The following is an 18795-nucleotide window of genomic DNA, read 5'->3' as shown; positions in this document are numbered from 1 at the left end:
GCGGGAGGTTAGGTATTTTAATCCCACCAATCCATAGTGGGCAAGGGTACACTATACATGGATGATAGGAATAAACATATGCATAAAGTGCCACTAGACAATCAATTTTTGGCTATACACAGGCCAGTAACCATTGTGATTGTCACATTTGTCCAAAAAAATAATAAAATAATTTTTTTAAATAAAGAGCATCATTTTTTTTGTGGTTAAAAAGAGCTTAGCAGCTATTTTATTGGGAGAATAAGAAAGATACAAAAGAGTTCCAAACAAACAAGCAAAGAACATTATCATAACAAAGAAAAATCAACAACCAAACAAACAAACACAGCAAAGTTACATATAAAAACCATTAGCTTGAATTGTCTTCATGAGCCATCTCGGCAATTTCCTCCCTTGACGAAACAACGATAATAAATGGCATGAAATGTTGCGAGAAGCCAATTTGGCAGCAATTATACACTAGCTTCTAGGAATAAGGTGAATTCTGGGACAACCATTATCTAAAAGTAAACATTTGAGAAGATTAAGTGTTGAGTCTACTTACCAGAAATTAACAGGATCATCTGATTGGATAGCTTCATAAAGATCCGGATAAGCTATGAAAATGTGTTGCCATTGAACTCCTTGCATAGCTACACAATTGTCAAGCCCCAGCTCCACAAGTCGGGTCCACTGACAGATCATTCGCATCCAATGGGACTGGGCCCCTCTGGGTGCAAGGTCTCATATTTGACCTTATCAGAGTCATCCCTAACAAGCAGAACAAAAATAATAATATAAACTACAAATATAATAACAAAAGCAGAGATAATAAAGATATGGACTATGACAGTCCTACGAAGTACACAAGTAGTTTACAGGCCAAATTATACAAACAAGATACAAGTCTCACTCATACAGAGAAAATAACAAAACAAGGTTCACAACCTCAAGGAACAGTTGTTTGACAAGTCAACAACTACAGAAGAAGCCCCAGAACAACCCACCGATCCTAAGCTTGATCTTCTCCTCTGAAAGAAAAAAATTTCACATAGTACATGAGCCACAAAGGACCCAGTAGGATCGCAGAAAAATAACAGATAATACAGATATAGCAGAATAATTAATAATTCAGACAAAATATAGAAATAATCAGAAAATACAAAAATCACGCAGAAAACAGACATGTGCATCTCCCTGACTAATAACAGAAATCAACAGCATGAGACTGGATCATCGACTGTGAAGTCGGAACAAAACAGAATATCAACAGCCGGAGCTGGATCTTCGACCGCAGTCGGAACGGACACGCATGTCCGGTAGCGCTACTACAGAAAACATGTGCACATGGCTAGGACTTGCTCCTCCTAGCTGGGTGAGCCAGGAATGGAGATGTACTAAAACCGCAGAAATACAGAATACAGATTGAGAAAATACCGAATAAATCACTTGACGAAATAATTAACTTAAATAATTAAACAGATAACAAATACAGAATAATAAATAAAATATGAATAAATATTACAAGAATAATATAATTAAATAAATAAATAGCCACACACAAAAACGTAGAATTACACGGTGCGAGAGCTTACTTGGTTCGAAACTACGAAGTCGAATTTAACGGACGTCACGACTAGGGTTCACTGATTGGATCTAACCAATCAAAAGAAATTACACTTAGATTAAAAATTCTTGGGCTGGGTCTATCTTGCCACTAAAGCCCGAGCTTACACAACAAGAATTTAGACAACAAACTTTCTAACCACCAAGTGAAAAAATAATTTTAGAACAACCATGCACATTTATATACACATATATAAATAACATTAACATGAATGATTTAGCAAAATGCCATACTCTATTTTAAAAAAATAATTGAATCATCAAGAATCAAACTAGGCTGCAGGTTTTCTATTAAAGTTCAGAAACTTCAGGTCACACAAACCTTCAAAACCTCAATAAATGCATGATTATATATATATATATATATATATATAAAGTAAACAAAAAGAAGAATAAAAGGGTTTACACTCTGATTGTTTGCTTACACCTCAATTTTACAACCATATATAGATACATATATATATATATATATAATCTACTAAAATTAACTCTTGAATGCATTGTTTCAGGTATATATATACACATATATACAGATGAACTGATCCACTTGGATGCTAAAAAAAAGCATAAATAAATACATGAATTCACTCAAGATAACATGCTTACTCAAAGCTATAACTTAGGATAAAAACATAATTCATCCCCTGAAGGACAACCACACAAATTTCATGGATTCAATAGGCTCAAAACAAGAGATAAAAATACATGTTTTAACACCACTAAAACAATTGAAACCAGTCAAGAAAGTTTTCAGAATTTTCTTTAAAGTTAAGCCTACCTCTAAGTTTGCTGGGGAAGAGATCCTCCAAAATCCAAGCTTCAAGAGAGAAGAAATTGAAAATTCGGCCAAGGTGTTGAGTTGCTTTCAAAGAGAAAGAGCTTTGGAGAGAAGAATGGTTTGGTTTTCAGACAAGCCTTTAAGAGCATCCCATAATCTCAATTATGAGCCTCTAATAATTCTTCATTAGGCAGACAAGATCTAGAATTTTAGGCAAGTTGGTGACGAGTAGGGACAGCTTGGGTCCTTTCAGTCAATTTGGTCAAACTGCTGGGGAAGGAAATATTTTTACCAACCAGATTGCTACTTGCATTCCAAATATCTTGAGATTTAGAGCAAAGACACAAAAGGTGCTTTGCTATTTCATAAGTAAGCCCACAAAAAACACAGAGATCATGGGGGCCCAGATTCAAGGAATAAAGAAAATCAGAATTATTAAGCTTACCCTTGAAAACAAACCAAAGGAAGTGCTTGACACTCGGAACCATCTTCAAAGGCCACATCCTTTTCCAACCAATCCATGGCTCATCAACAGAATAATTAGAAACTAATTATCTATAAACCATGCTAGAAAGGTTGTTTCTATGAGATTTGGGGAACCAAACCCAGTGCAGGGGGCATATGAGTTAATAGTACCCAATCTAAAAACAGGAGAATTAAAAAAATCTCCAAAAACCATTTTGAAATTATGCAGACTCTAGTGAATATCCACAATGAGATTTGTGAAAGAAAAAGCATTCAGATCCAGATCCATGTTCAAATAAGTAGGTTTAAACGCTAAAGGAGTTTCAAAAAAGCCAAGGATCATGAAGAAAGGAAGTGGAATTAGGATTGACGTCTTTGATACAAAGGAAATGTTTATGAGAAATAGATTTACGACATAAACTCCTAAAAAACTAGGAGCAGTTAGCAGGAATATTATCAGTCCAAATATTAAAATTACCATACTTTTGAAGCAAAACATTGACCCAAATTAAATCCCAAGAATTTAGGAAACTAAACACATGTTTATCCATCAAAGCTACTTTGGAAATTTTAAGATCTTTAATCGAGATGCTCCCTCATTACAATCAAGTGTAATATCTCTTCTATTAACCAAATGAATACCATTTCTATTGCCACCACTAGACCAAAGAGACTTTCTAGTGCTAGCAGTAATTTTATCCAAAACAACATTCAGAATCAAGTAAACGGATACATAATATAGAGGAATAGACAAAAAGAGGAATTTAAAAGAGTAACTTTGCTAGTAGGAGACAGTTAAGCTTATTCCAATTGGACAAAATGATGTCAACTTTCTCCAACATAGTATTAAAATGATGACCATCCAGCTTTTTGTGAGAAATCAGGATGCCCAGGTGAGTAAAAGGGAAGGACCTAATTTTAGAATTGAGAATAGAGCCGATACTTCTAATGATCCTCTTGTTGAGCCAAATCGTGGAAAACAATCTCAGATTTGGTCACATTGGCAATTTGAAAAGCTAACTAACCATAAATAGGTAAACATAAGTTAATGTTACGAGCAGTTTTCCTAGTCCCAATGAGAAACCAAAATTAAGCTATTAGCATACATATTGTGATTGAAATCATTTCTAAGGTTACGATTAAAACCAGGAATCATATGATTTCTAAGAGTAAAATTCAAGAGGACAGTAAGGTTTTGAGAAACAAAAATGAACAGGTAAGGGGAAATAGGATTTCCTTGCCTAACCCCCCTCGAGGAAGAAACCCAAGAAGTGGGTTGTTGATTAATAAGAAAAGAGTAAGAAACCGAATTAAGGCAAGTTTAATCCAAGAAATTTAAACTCTAGAAAAATTCATTTTGGTAAGCGTGGCAAGAATAACAGTTCAAGTTAAAGTATATATCATAAGCTTTTTCAACATCAATTTTGACTATCATCTTAGGGAAGCTCCTAAAATCCACATTAATAGAATGAACAATCTCCTAAAGGGCAATGATATTATCAAAGGAATTCCGACCAGAAACAAAACCGCATTGTTCCCAACCAATAAGATGATGCACAACATGTTTAAGACGATTGGCCAAAGGTTTGGAAATAATCTTATAACATTGTTCCCGCATTGTTCTCTCAGTGTCAGTGTCGGCCTAGCAGAGTGCTTTCGCTGTTGGTGTTCTTTCCGATCTCTACGCATTTCACCGCTCCACCGGAAATTCCCTATGCCTTACTGTACTCCAGCTTGGTAATTCCCACCGCTTGTCCAGGGTTAAGCCCTGGGATTTGACGGCAGACACATAACAAAGCAAAAATCGAGCAGAAAACTGAAACAAGTTGGGGTTGGTTTTCTTAGGAGGAATTAACTCAATATAAGCTTTACCTCAATATTTAGGCATGACAGAAGTAGTAAAGAAATAATTCACTACTGAAAAAAGATGATCACCTGCCTCATTCCCCAAAAAAAAAAACTCATCATTAAGCCCATAAGGACTCGAACTTTAACCCGACGAAAGAGAAATCAGAGTTTGAAAAATCTCATTCTTGGAAACCTCTTGAGTAAGGAAATCCGAATCACTAGAAGAAATAGAATAGAGATCATTAGGAAAGGCATTAAGAACATTTGAAAAATTCCTCTTGGAAGAATTATTCCAAAGGTTAGTATGAAAATCTAAAAACCCATGCTCATTATCTTGCCGATTAGTCAAAATCTTGCCACTAGCATCCATGATGTGGGACATAAAATTAAAATACTTGCGAACATGAACACAACTATGGAAAAAACGCAATATTATTATCACCATCCTTCACCCACAATAGCTGGGCTCTCTGTGCCTATTTAGTAGCACTTTGCCTTTTGAGGGCAACAAACTTCTCATAGAGAGCAACTAGATTATTATGAGTATAATCATTAGTGATATTAGGACTGGCAGCCATCTCAAGAGCAAAAATTTAGATTCATTATTTTTTAAATCAAACTCAAGAGAATTTAAACCATTGGAATGCCAGATAATAAGCTTAGAAGAGCATCAATTTAGATCATTGCTTAATACATCCCGCAGAAATGTAGGAGGGTTTGAAAACTACTCCTTCATACATATACTACCCTCAATAGCCTTTGCTAATGCATGAGCTGCGTGGTTGCCAGACTTTCCAACGAACTAGATTTTGAAAACAGATTAAAAAGGGATTAATTTATTTTCATATTTTTTTAAAAAATAATTTTGGAAATGAATTAAAAACAAAAAATATTCCATTTGAAATTCGTTCCTAATTTTTGTAACGGTAATATTTTTGTTTCAAATATGTTTCTAAATTCAGAAACAAAATTACAACGACATTTAAAAATGGATTACCAACATAATCATTTCTGTTTTAAATTTCAAAAGTTGGAAACAATTAGGTTTTTGTTTCTAGTCTATTGTTAAATTTAGAAACGGAACAGTTTACCGTTTCTATTTAAATTAGAAATAAAAGATTTTGAAACAAATAAATTCTGTTTTAAATCCGTTTCTAAACAGAATTAGCAACGGATTAAAAACGAAAAATGATGTTTTTAAACTATAATTTTCTTATAGTAAAGACCCCTAAGAATGAACTTACGTAGAATAATTCAAGACAATATTGTTGGAATTTGATTCTAGATCAATACAGTCAAATCCATTCCTTAATAACCCCTAGAATGCTTCCCTACACGCGAGAACCTCCACCAAACCCGAGTCTTGATTTAATGGAATGGATCCATGAACTACACCTTTGAAAGCACCAAAGGAATCCCTGACAATAGCCCCATAAAAAGATGCTGATAAACAGGAGCTACTCATTGCATCCACGTTACATTTGAGCTATCCAATATGGGGTTTGAACCATCGAGTAGGGGCAACCTCTACTTATGGAGAGGTTGTAGTGTGAATTTGCATAGCATGCATATCACCTTCATCAAATAAGTTATGTAGAAGTTCTAGATTCCATTCCTTACTATTGAGTTTGAACAAGTCCTTCACTAGAATGTATTCCGAGTTTGTTCTAGATCTTGCAAAATATTAACTGAGCAACCATCACCTATACGCCATACCATGCAAGAGTGCTTGAGAGGCAAAACTACTCCAAATAAAACTAGGATTGTGGCCACTTTTAGCTTGTATAAATTTAGATGAAAAGTAGTAATATTTAGCCTTGTATGGCTGAGCCACCTATGTGTCTTGGATACTGAGAAGCCACCAAACCTGCTTAACAGCTATATAACATGGATCATCCGAAATCGCATACCACCAAGTTTATTTTGCCCAACAGAGCTTTGTCCCATGAACACCAATGCATACTATTTTCAAAGGAACCAGATTTTCCCAACCAAAACTTATTAAATTGTGCTTCCAACTTGATGCAAATGGATTTAACTAAAAGTTCAAGTGGTTCTTATTTTTAATGCTACTGGTGCCACCAATTTCACCTCTTTGTAATTGATTTGTAATGCTCACATGGTCTTTCTGGGAAAGGTGGATAAACCACATGCATTAAAGTAAAGGAATCAAAAGGTACAACGACCCTTCCACTAGCTGTGGAAACAAAAGATGAGAGAAAAGAAAAGGAGGAGCAACGGGTCTTCTCCTGACCTAAACAGTACATAAGAGCTACTCCTCACCGCCAACCTAATCCACCTCAAGCGTGGGGGTGACCTCCACCCCCTCAGAGCGAGGTCCAGAACTATAAGCTGCGCCTGATGGAGGAGATAGGATCAGCAAGCTTCACTCTCAAACCTTCAGGAGCTGCAGAGAACCAAGATAACATCATATGAGTAGTCTTTATCATGACAGTAAGGGGATTATCACATTTCTCAGCAAAGATATAATCATTTCGCGTAAGACAAATAGATCACATAAAAGCTTTAACAACCCAATCCCCAAACACCCAAACCGCTGGACGTAAGGCAGATATCTAGTCGCTCCACAAGAGAGCCATCGACAGGGGGAGCGCTGGTAACTGAAGGAACCTTCTGATGTACGACCAGACCTCTCGTGAGAACTGATACTTTAAGAAAAGATGGTCTACCGATTAAACATCAGAATGACATAACACACATGTGTCTGTCGGTAGCCTATTACATCTACGCATGGTAAGGTTTTCTAGGAAAGAGAATCTTGTTTTTCCAGGCTAGCCAGTTAAAGATGTTAACCTTCCTTGGGCAGGGACCTTTCCAAAAAGGAGTTTGCAATGGAGCACCGTAGTCCTCCCTCATTCAAGAGGCAGTAGAAGGACTTGACAGAGAAGGACCTGTTGGCCATCAATCACCAAACCTTTAAGTTACTATCATTCCTCGTCGCCAAGTTTAGGCTAGAGATACGCTACTCAATCCCAGGGTAATTCGTGAACGTTGGTCTCTCAAGTAACAAAGCCAACTCCCTAACCGTCCCATTAGGCAAAGGGGACGCAAGGAATTCTTTTGGCCAGATGTACATCGGCGCAAGTCCATTGAACAATCTGTCCTTCCAAAAGAGCGACTCTGACCCATCTTTGACCTGAACCGATACACATCCTCTAAAAGCAGGGAGACAACGAGATACATCTTACCAAAAGAAGGAGACTCTCCCATTCGGAACCCTAAACAAGTCCCAGGTAGGAACATTATAGTTGAACCGTAGAATCTTCACTCCCCCCCAGTACAAATCTTCACTCCCCCAGTGCGAAATCTTCCATCTCAATTTCACTAGCAAGGCCAGATTAAAGGACGATAACTCCAAGAGACCCCTAACCACCTTGCTCCTTCGCGAGGCAAATGTTCTTCCAAGCCACAAGTCGACAACCAGGATGGTCAATGTCTGGTCCTGACCATAGAAAATCTCTTCTAATCCTATCAATTTCTATGATTACCCACTTTGGTAACTGATACAAGGACATCCAGTACGTCGGTACCGCCGATAACACCGAGTTAATAAGGGTGAGCTGACCTCCAATAAAGATATAAGAAGATTTGAAGGAAGACAGTCGCCCTCTGACTTTGGCAATCAAAGCTCTCCCAATCCTGTTTATGAGGCCTTCTGCCCAAGACAGGGATTTCAAGGTAGGTCACTAGGAGAAGGCCCACATCACAATTAACCATTTTAGCCTCACTCACATGAGGAAGTTGGTACATATTCGTGGTGTAAAGGCATGTTTTGGAAAAATTAGTTTCCAAGCCAGAAAGCCCTTCAAAGACCAGAAGAATCAGCTTGATCACCCTGAGATCTTTCGCTCCACCCACCGTCATCACCAGAAGATCATCCGCATAGTGCAGGTTGCAAACACAACCCTGCTCACCCAGTGGCACCCCAATCAGGATTTTAGATTTCAGTGCATTGTCAAACATAGTGAACAACACATGTGAGACTAGCACGAAGAGCAGCGGCGACAGAGGGTCACCCTGTCTCAACCCTCTTTGGTACCTCACATATCCACTAGGGGATCCATTGATTAAGATAGAAGCTTTCGAAGAGCTGAGGATCGAGGATATCTAACCTAACCATTTGGGTCTAAACCCCCTAACCTTCAGGTGCTCCAACAAGAAGTCCCAATCAACCGAATCAAAAGCTTTAGCGAAGTCCACCTTGAGAATATGACCATTCAGTCTTCTTTTGTGAATGCTGAAAATTGCCTCCTCCGCCATAGCAATATTATCCAGAATACACCTCCCTTTAAGAAAAGCAGATTGTGCATGGTCCACCAAGGAGTCCATCACCGTGCTAAGTCTTGAGGCCAGAATCTTGGTGAGGATTTTCAAAGAGGAATTAATTAGGCTAATAGGTCGATAATCCCCCGGTGTGGATGGGCTCAAGACCTTAGGAATGAGTGCAGTACAGGCCCAATTAATTCGTTCTAAGTTCGCCTTTCCAGTATAGAAATCCTCACAAAGTTGCATGATTTCCCCTTTAATAGTCTCCCAGTAGGATTTAAAGAAAAACATAGGAAAGCCATCCGGCCCTGGGGCTATGTCACTTCTTAGGTAAAAAACCGCTCTTTTCACTTCCTCCAGAGTAAAAGGGCGTTCAAGAAAGGATAAGTCCACAAAGGCTTTGTTCTTCAAAAGATTACCTAGATCCACCTTGAAACGAGAAGTCCTTTTCTGACCAAAAAGGTCCCTGAATCGTTGTTCAAATACCTTACCAATGTCCCTAGCATCTGAGAAAGAGGCAGATCCAGAATTGATGGAGGGGATAAAGTTGATATTTTTCCTCCCGTTTGCCATTGAATGAAAATACTTCGTGTTTCATCCCCCTCCTTCAACCACTGTAACTGGGATCTCTGCTTCCAATAAACTTCCTCTTGTTTACGGATTTCCGCTAAACTCTCTGTCAATCAACGCTCCTAAATAATTTCATCAGAGCTAAGGCACCTAGATTCTTTGATGACATCAATCAGCTCTAAGTCATGTAACAGCAAAAGTTTTCGAAGTTTAATGGAACCAAAACTCTCTTTAGACCATCTACGGAGCTGATCCCTGAGCCAAGCCAGTTTCTTGGCCAAAACAAAGGCACTGCAACCTTGGGGATTGGATCCCGCTTACCACTCAGACACCAACTCCGAAGAACCTTCCCCCGTAGTCCAAACATTCTCAAAGTGAAAAATATCATTAAAGTCACCACATCACCCAAGGCACATCCAGGTCACCACTTCAACCCCTAATCTCAACCCAGAAAGGACATTTAAGATGCCGTGCATTCGGCCCATAGACTGAGGTACACCGCCAAGTGAGGTTGTCTTTCTTAGAGTAAAAATCGATGGTTAAGTAGTAAGTTCCTCTTCTAACCACAGTGCCCAAAAGAACCACACTGTTCCACCCAACAATAATGCCACCAGAAGTCCCAACCGAAGGGAGGAAGGCAAATTGGTCTAAGCGTGGTCCTCCAATCTCCCTCCACTTAGTTCTCGATATATCATCTAGTTTGGACTCTTGTAAACAACACACATCCGCAAAATGGAGATTTAAAAAATCCTTCACTAGAACGCATTTAGCAAGTCTACTCAGACCCCTAACATTCCAAGATATAATATTCATAAACAACTATCTAGTTATCGTGGACCTCCAACGAGGTCTCCGCCTGCTCCAAATTGGAGACAACACATGCCAAGGAACGAGTCTTTTCTACTTTACGGATATAATCAATACATTCATCCAAATGTAAAGCCGAACCATCAAACGAGATACCACATGCATTACAGTAGCTAGCAATTTGAACATTGGACCAATCAGAAATAAGAAGGGGCTCAGGAGGCGCACCTTCAGAGGAATCATCACGCATGACTTTCTTCTTGGTCGATCTAGGAGGCTCGCCACATAACCCACCTCCTCATTCCATCTGGACGACGGTTTCTTGTGACGCTCGCTCTTCCTAACCCCTTTTGTTGCTTTATTAGATGGCGACGAGTTCCTCTCCTTCAACCTTGGCAATGACACCCTGATCGATCTTTCAAACTCATAACTAGATTCATCTGAAACATACTCTTCTTCACGATCCTCCATCTCAGAGACATGAGAATCCCCCAACACCGCTCCTTTAACAATATCCTTGTGTACTAAAACGTCCAAGACATCCACACCCTCAAGTAAACGTCCAGATTCCCCCACAGAACATTGGGGCGCCTCCCCGTCCCACTCCAAGACAGGATCCAATCCAGATCCACTTCCCTCCAAGTAAGAAGCTGGGCCCACATCCACCCTCAGCCAGTCAGCCCAATTTCCTTTTCTAACGGATCCACGAAAGCCTTAACAGGGTCTCTTATTCTTGCACCTCAAACAATTTATGATTTTTTTTTTATATAATTAATCGTGAGTCATGCATTTTATTTGAAAGAAAAACTAAATTATAATATATTCAAGCACACCAGAGACTTGCCACTCACCAAAATAATTAATGAAAATATGTTTTATTTTTTATATTTATTTATTTATTTATTGAGAAGGAACACATTTTGCGCACTAGACAGATGAAATCACAGAACATGCAAAATACAACTATTTTTGTAAATGCAAAATACAACTATTTTGTAAATAAAAAAATACAAAAATAACAAATTATCATGAAACAAGTCCACAATGCAGTTTTCCAAAAAAGTCCATACATATATTTATATATATATATATATATATATTGGCTTCATAAAGAAAATAAACTGAAAAAAAACTGCAGATATTTCACTTTTTCCTATTAATTTCCCTTTGTTCACTCCCAAAAATCCAACAGTGAGAACCAAAATTTCAAGGACAACCTAACCAAAAAGTACCACATAAACTGCACCAACAATTTTGCAAATCCCTTCCTCAATTTGCAGAAAAATAAATTTCAAATTTGGATGGCATTTAATTTAGAACTAAGATATATTGCCAGATTTCTGCAACCCAAGCACAGTTTGGCAGCATCATATTATATATAATAACAACACACAACAATGTTTAAAATGGGAATAATACAATAAAAACATCATAAAACTGAACCCATTCCAATCTGATCCTGAGAACAGTCCTTCAAAATATCATCACTGCAACAGCCCAAGAAGTACCAGCATGATCTTTAACAGAGTAAGATGCAAGTGTTGTCAGGCCACTTTTCCATACAATCATGAAAAAAAGTATGATTTATGGAAATCAATGATTCATTCAAAGATATAACTACAAGAATAACTAAAAAGGGTGCAATTACCAGTATATTTCTTCTATTATGGTTGTTCTTCATCAGGTCTTGATCGCATGAACCTGCGACGCCTCCTTGGAATTGGGTTGTCATCACCATCAAAGTTCCCATCACCGACATCATCTTGCAGGACTAACAGGTTCTCGCCCCAGAGATTTCGGCGCCTATGAGTTCTCCAAGCCCTTGACGAGCCTCTTGGTTCTTCATGCGAGCTGGCCGGGCTGCTAATCATGTGAAATAGGAAAAAGGATGTCCACCATGGTCCACTACCTTCACCTGATCCACTGTTTCCGCGCTCGCGAGATAAGCTATCTGCGCCATCGATAACATAGTCCCCAAGTACAATTGCTCCGGGCATCGCTGATCTGATAGCGCTGAGGATGTCTCCATACTCCCGTTGGTGTTCAAGACGGCGCCAAGCACGCTGCCTAGTAGGATCAACATCACCAGGCCTGGTGGTCGGGTGGACTCGCCTAGCATGTCGACGGAGCTCCCTGTAGTTTCCAGAGAATGAGCATGATTCTCGAGAGCAGCTCCTTGTCTTGAGGTCCAAATATTCTCTTGCTTCTTTAGCAATCATCCATCCCATGACACTTCCTCGACAAAGCGGGCATTTCAGACAGTTCAGTTTGACTGGGCTTCCTTCAACAGATTCAGTAGGATTTGTCCTCTCTTCCACTTGGACTTCTGAAACAATTCCATGTTCTTGGCTGTGGTTTTCTTCCAATGCTTCAGATGATCCTGAAACCAATGCACTATTGTTTTCTTCTAAACTAGAACCTTCATGAATCTCCAATCGGGTTCTCCTCCTCAAGGTCGCGCCTGTAAAGCTTTCTGAACCCTCCGAATGATGATGAATCAAGCCTAGCCTTTCACTGTCAGAATTCTCAATAGATGACGAACTGTGTTGAGAAGAGTTCTCAGCATTGTTCAACCTCAGTTTTTTAAACCGGTCCAGGCAATTTGAATGTCTATAGCTAGTATCACAGATGTAAGATCTGCAGCCCTTGTCGTGAGAACCACAGATAAGGAGGACAGCATTATGAGGATGGTCCATGCAGATGGGGCATGAGATGTCATCCCATTCTTTGTGAAGAAAATGAAGGTCTGTGCCAGTGGATGTGGTTCCTTTCATGTCTGTCATCTAAAAGAATAGCACTATGTGGTGTTACAGCTATTCCAAAAATCAAAGAAAGCTAAAGTGGTTTAAGCAATTTACAGCCATAAAAATAGTGAGCTATGAATAGTGGCCATGTAAAAGCTCAGTAAATTTGACTTGCACTTTGGTCATCAAATAAATCATTAGAATCTATAAGCCAACTAAAAATTACAGAACATGCGGGAGATCTTCTGTTATAGATATGCTCACACACGGACCACATTGTACAAGCCATGAAGATGAAAATAAAATACATGTATCAAGGTTTGGTGGTAGGATGAGAACACTAATGAGCCAAATTTCTTACAAAATGATTAGGCTATTAAAAGAAACCTGATTAAAGAGTTTATGAATCAAGAGATATTCAAAGAAACAATGACGTGAAAAACATGTAAGTATCATAGAAATAATCCAAACTATTACTAAGGAATCTTATCTTGAGAATAATTCAATCCACTCAATCTCATGCTCAGTGAATCACACATTGTAGATTTTATAACACATAATTAGCCAATAGTATCCTAGAAACTTTTAGTTCCACTAAAAACAATAAAATATAGTTCATAACCACATACATCAATATGCGACAACATAGAGCACATGCATCAAACCTACAGGGTGACTGGTAGAACGAGCTTCGTTTTACTAGTCCATTTCAGAAGTCTCCAGGAATTATATACCGCAGTATCACCATTATACCAACAAAATCTAGCATCGCACTTGAGAAAAAAAAAAAAACCTTCCCAGCATTGAAACAGGATCAGAAGGTTCATGCATCGAATATGTCCTCTGAGGAGGCCATCTTATCCTTAACCTTGATCTTTAGTTAATAATATCCTCTCTCTAATCAGAGAACTTGAACCCTTCCCATGCCACATCCTATTGAGAATGGCATAGCATTTAAAATCAGCCTCAAGTAACCCATCCCAAGATATCAATGGTTGATCATCTCATATGCTCAAATTGGTCCAAAACGCATATTGGCCTACCAAAAGTATTTAACATATTTAATTTGCAGCTTGAAGCCATCAAAATTCATATACCAGTACCACCATCTCCCTCAATAAAGCCAACACTGGTCTGAAAGTTGTGTTCTTCTATCTTGATCAGAAGAACACATTAATCATTTCACCAGTAGCATAATTTCAAAGTCCACTCTCCAAGACTTTCATCACGTAGCAACATTTGCACCTAACATCCCTAGTTCAGTCTTAAACTTCACTTTCACCATCCAACAAATTCAATCCTCAAATCTAGTTGTGCTTAGTATTGTAGTCCACTTCCATCCCCATTTTGCTCAAACTTATCCACACTTGTTATTGACCTTTAAGATTTGATGAGCTGTTGTTCTTTGAAACCACTAGCAAGAGTACTTGGCAATACCATATTTTCTCCTTAAGCCAAGATCCACAAAACCCAATAGATCACAACAAATGAGTAGGTCCAGGAGAAAAAAGTAGGAAGTTTTGGATCTCATTACCAAACATCAGCTAACATCATGATTTTAGTTAGGACATGTAGAAGTTGCGCACACCTTGATATATAATGGTATTTGTTAGATAACTAGATAACTCTAATCTCATCATATTAGGGATTTTTGAGTCTCATTTCAAGAATTAAAATCAAATGAAGGAATGCTTATCAAAATAGTCAAACAAAAGGTTGAAAAGTATAGATATGGTCAAGAACAAGCATAAGAGTATGAATGAAGAGACAAACAATTCATAACCAACCTGATGAATACAAGCTAATCACATAGAAGGACAAAGTAATAGCACACACATTGAATAAGAAGTTCTCTTATTGTGAAAAAAATGAGATGGAAAGACTCACCAATCAATTGAACCTGAACTGCAATTTGTTCCTTTTAGCTTCTGATTTACAATGAGATAAGAGTTTGCAACTGATAAATAATATAACCTTGATCTCTTCCAGCAAGAAAACAATACAATGCAGAATCTTCAAACAATGGCAAAACCTTCCAAATCATGCAACAAACAATCCTTTATGTCCTAGAAATCTTGAAGTAATTACAGGCTTGGACTTGGACTCAACCACTAATAACTTTAATGCTCCACAATTCACCACCAAGTCCCAAGTCCTGAACAAGGACAAAGTTCATCTATTACATGCCCCAATGTATCATCAATCAACAAGAAAAGGAATAAGCACAATCATTTCCAATACTGTTAAAAAGAGTATAAGCTGAAAAATAATAAAAAAAGGAACAAAATTTAGAAACAGATAAATACATACACTCTTTTCAATCTACATAAAAATACAAGTTAGGATCTTTGCAAGTTTATATCCTTGAAATTATTGAATTTATGGAATTCCAAACCACAGCCCCAGTAAATGGTTTTAAAGAGAATAAAAAAACACTAAAATTTGCATTTCTAACTCCACAAAATCCAGGAATGTCCTCTTGTGACCATCAATCAGATGATGGATTTCAATTCTTCCACACAAATAGCACAAAATTTACCAAAACTCAGATCTAGTCAGAAAAATAACCTTAAAAAAAAAAAATTTAACATAAATTTACACCCACAAAAAAAAAACTCCTAGACCTCTATCATGATCACCATCCAAACATCTCAAGATAAAAATCCCAAATTGATCTAAACCTAGCCCCAAACCGATCAACCAGACGACGAGAAACCACCTCAGAACCCAAATTCCAATTCTGATCCATCAAGAAAGAGATCCACACGATCAACACAAACAAATGAAAAAGAAAGCTTTTTTCCTCCCAAACAACAAACCAAAGGATTCAGACGCTCAAAAACACATCAAAAAAACTGAAATTTTTGGAGGAAAAAGGTCCGAATTTTACAGTAAACTGAGAAGATGGCGATGAGAGGGAAATATCTGAACAGATCTTTCTCTCTTTTTTTTCCCTTTTTTTTTGGAATTTCTCTTGAGAGAAGATGAAATATGAGAAAGAAGAAGATGGAGAAAGATGGCTCTGTCTTTGTTATTTGTTGTTTGTTGTATTGTGGTGGTTCTTGGTTGGAGTCTTATTATAGTCTTACTGAGCCTTCAACCAAAAATACAAATAATTAAAAAATTCAATTAAAAATTAATTTTGTAATATATATATATCACATAAATTTAATAAATTCACAAAATTAAAGTTTATCTTTTTAGTAAAAGAGGTAAATTTTTTTCCTTTTAAAATTAGCAGTTAAATCTCTGAAAAAGAGACATATACAGTCTTCAGTAGAATAAATGAGGGTGAGACCCATATACATATAGGCATTGAACAGTACTAGAATCACTCGTATACAATCACTATTTATATTTAGAAATATACCTTCACTCGTTATTCGAACTTTTATCATTTGTAAAGGGTTTTAACAAAGACCCGAATATTAATTGACAACTTAATAGTTAAAAATGAGTAATTGATAATATTTATCTTGTAAAAACAATATTATAAATCATACTCACAAAAAGAACAAAAACTGTCTATTATCCTGTACTCTTTATTTATGCTTAAACTTATGATTTGGCTTTTGAAAAACATACTTTAGAAAGTGTTTTTAATTTATAAATGTATGAATTTTTTTGTTTAGGTGTGATTGAAAGGAGGATAGACTTATTAATCTCACATCAAGGGAAATGATCTTCTTCTTTTTTTACTACCAAAAATATTTCAAAGATCTTAATTATTGATAGCATGGGATTGAATTTAAGATCCTGGCCTACATGTACTCAGCATTAAAAAAAAAACCAAAGATCATGCCTAAAAATATTTCTCATTTATAATTTTAATAAGAACAATAAAAAGAAATTTGTGATTTTATCACCTTTCCAGTGCTTCTTATAAAAATTTACTTTATAATAAAATTGCGTTTATTTTTTTATTTTTTTTTCTGCTAAACATGATTTCAAATGGAATTGAGACATAACTCAGTAACTCCCATCATATTTTGCAAGTGAGAGATCTCAAGTAGGACCCTCTCAACACGTAATGCATAAGGTTTAGGTCAAAGATTCACTTACAATAGATTCTGTCTGTCTACAAATAAATGAATCCATTTATCATTGATATCTTTCTTTTTCCTCTGCTGATAATCTATCTCCTATGTCATTTTTTATTAAAAAATATATATATTTTTTCAAATCCACAAATGTTAAAAAGTAATAAAAAAAATCCAACATAACTGTTTTTTAAATCTCCTTTTTAACATTTTTTTAATTAAAAATCCAATAAAGTGAACCATAAATAAAACTTTCAATATATTTACATCTAAACTATAAATACTAAAACTAAAAAAGGATTTTTTTTTTTCATGTATTTGTACTTTCCTCTAACATTCATTTCAATATTTACATTCTCGAAATTATTCATATGAACTTTTATCATGCATATATATATATATATATATAATTTTTCATATGATACTCATATTTAGTTTTTAATGTGACATAAGTCACTAGACAATTGATGTACTATAAATATCTAATAATTTTTAAAAAAATAAAAAATAAAAACGTTTGTTATGCCATATGGATGTTGATGAAGCGAAATCACGCCAATATCTATGTCAGTCCTACCTTCAATGTTTTCTATAAAATAAAATAATTATATATATATCACATGATCGAAGGTGATACAAATAATCTAAAACTAACAATATACGAACTATATTTAACTTCTTAAAATTATATAAGCCTCATGCAAAATATAGTTATCCAGAATAATTGCTTTTTTTTTCTTAATTAAAAACTAACATCTATCATTGTCGAGTCAAGTGGATTAGTTGAAAAAACCATTACATAGCACAATAATTTCTCACTTTTAATAGAAAATGGATAGACACGCGCTCAAAACCTTGTACCTGTGTAACTGTATAGTACTATTTATTAGAATTAGTTGTTGATATTTTCACTAAATCTCATATTAGAGAAGTTATAATGCCCATCCCTTTCAAAATTGATAATAAAAATATTTACTATTGTGAAGTTATAGTCTATAATATATTACAAATAAATTTTCATAATTTTATGTGTTAATATGCTCCATATAATAAATTTCTTAAAATATCATTAAACTATTATAATTGATATATTTCCGGACGTCCATGTTCCTTTTGGCATTGTAGGGCGTTTTATCCTATTTATTAAAAAAAATAAAGGACTAGTTGGGTGCTTAGTGGATTGCTAAATGTCCTATTTATTTATTTATTTATGTATTATAGTTGCAAGATAAGTATGACAAGGAGTTCCATATTTCATATTTGTGGTTGATTTGATTAATTAATTAGTCACAAATAAGGATTGTAGTGATCCTCATCACTACATCAATTGATTACTTCCAAGACTCGGGAAAACATTGTAAAGATTAATGAGGTTGAGTTGTCAACATCAACACGTTAAACTGCAAATTCGTTTGGCTGTTTTAAGTCGTATACGAAAAGAACTTTATTTCTAACTTTGAGTTCGGTTGTCAATTAGAAATGATAAAATTAAATTGTAAAAGAATATACTGTTTATTGGTATTTGTTGTCACCCTCAGGTAATACCACAAAATTAAATAACATCGTCAATGTAAAAACAACAATAAATTTGTAATATATTAAATAATATCACAAAATTAAATAACATCATCAAAGACGTGTAAAAACAACA

The 18795-nt window shown here is 36.1% G+C and overlaps 2 protein-coding genes across 4 annotated transcripts; both read right to left on the bottom strand.

Moving 5' to 3' along the window:
- Positions 1–318: 318 nt before the first annotated feature.
- On the bottom strand, positions 319–11929 carry LOC120273647. The gene is made up of 4 exons (XM_039280330.1): positions 11869–11929; positions 10589–11073; positions 928–1010; positions 319–750 (listed from the first exon to the last, which is right to left on the bottom strand). Exons 1-4 carry the CDS (start codon positions 11927–11929, stop codon positions 681–683), a joined length of 699 nt encoding a protein of 232 aa, XP_039136264.1. The 3' UTR covers positions 319–680.
- Positions 11668–16133, bottom strand: LOC120275563. Of its 3 annotated transcripts, none has more exons than XM_039282196.1 (3): positions 15995–16133; positions 14992–15259; positions 11668–13143 (listed from the first exon to the last, which is right to left on the bottom strand). In XM_039282196.1, the coding sequence occupies exon 3, from the start codon at positions 13141–13143 to the stop codon at positions 12025–12027; it is 1119 nt and encodes a 372-aa protein (XP_039138130.1). In that variant the 5' UTR covers positions 14992–15259; positions 15995–16133; the 3' UTR covers positions 11668–12024. The 3 variants fall into 3 exon arrangements, with proteins under 3 accessions (XP_039138130.1, XP_039138117.1, XP_039138124.1); XM_039282183.1 differs by having other exon boundaries at positions 11668–11912; positions 12009–13143; positions 14992–16127; XM_039282190.1 differs by having other exon boundaries at positions 11668–11877; positions 12009–13143; positions 14992–16127.
- Between the last annotated feature and the right edge of the window lie 2662 nt (positions 16134–18795).

This window comes from Dioscorea cayenensis, chromosome 2 (assembly GCF_009730915.1).
Source record: "Dioscorea cayenensis subsp. rotundata cultivar TDr96_F1 chromosome 2, TDr96_F1_v2_PseudoChromosome.rev07_lg8_w22 25.fasta, whole genome shotgun sequence".
Taxonomy (NCBI): Eukaryota; Viridiplantae; Streptophyta; class Magnoliopsida; order Dioscoreales; family Dioscoreaceae; genus Dioscorea; species Dioscorea cayenensis.
The sequence above is the reverse complement of the archived record's forward strand: the minus strand, read 5'-3'. Positions and strand labels throughout refer to the sequence as shown.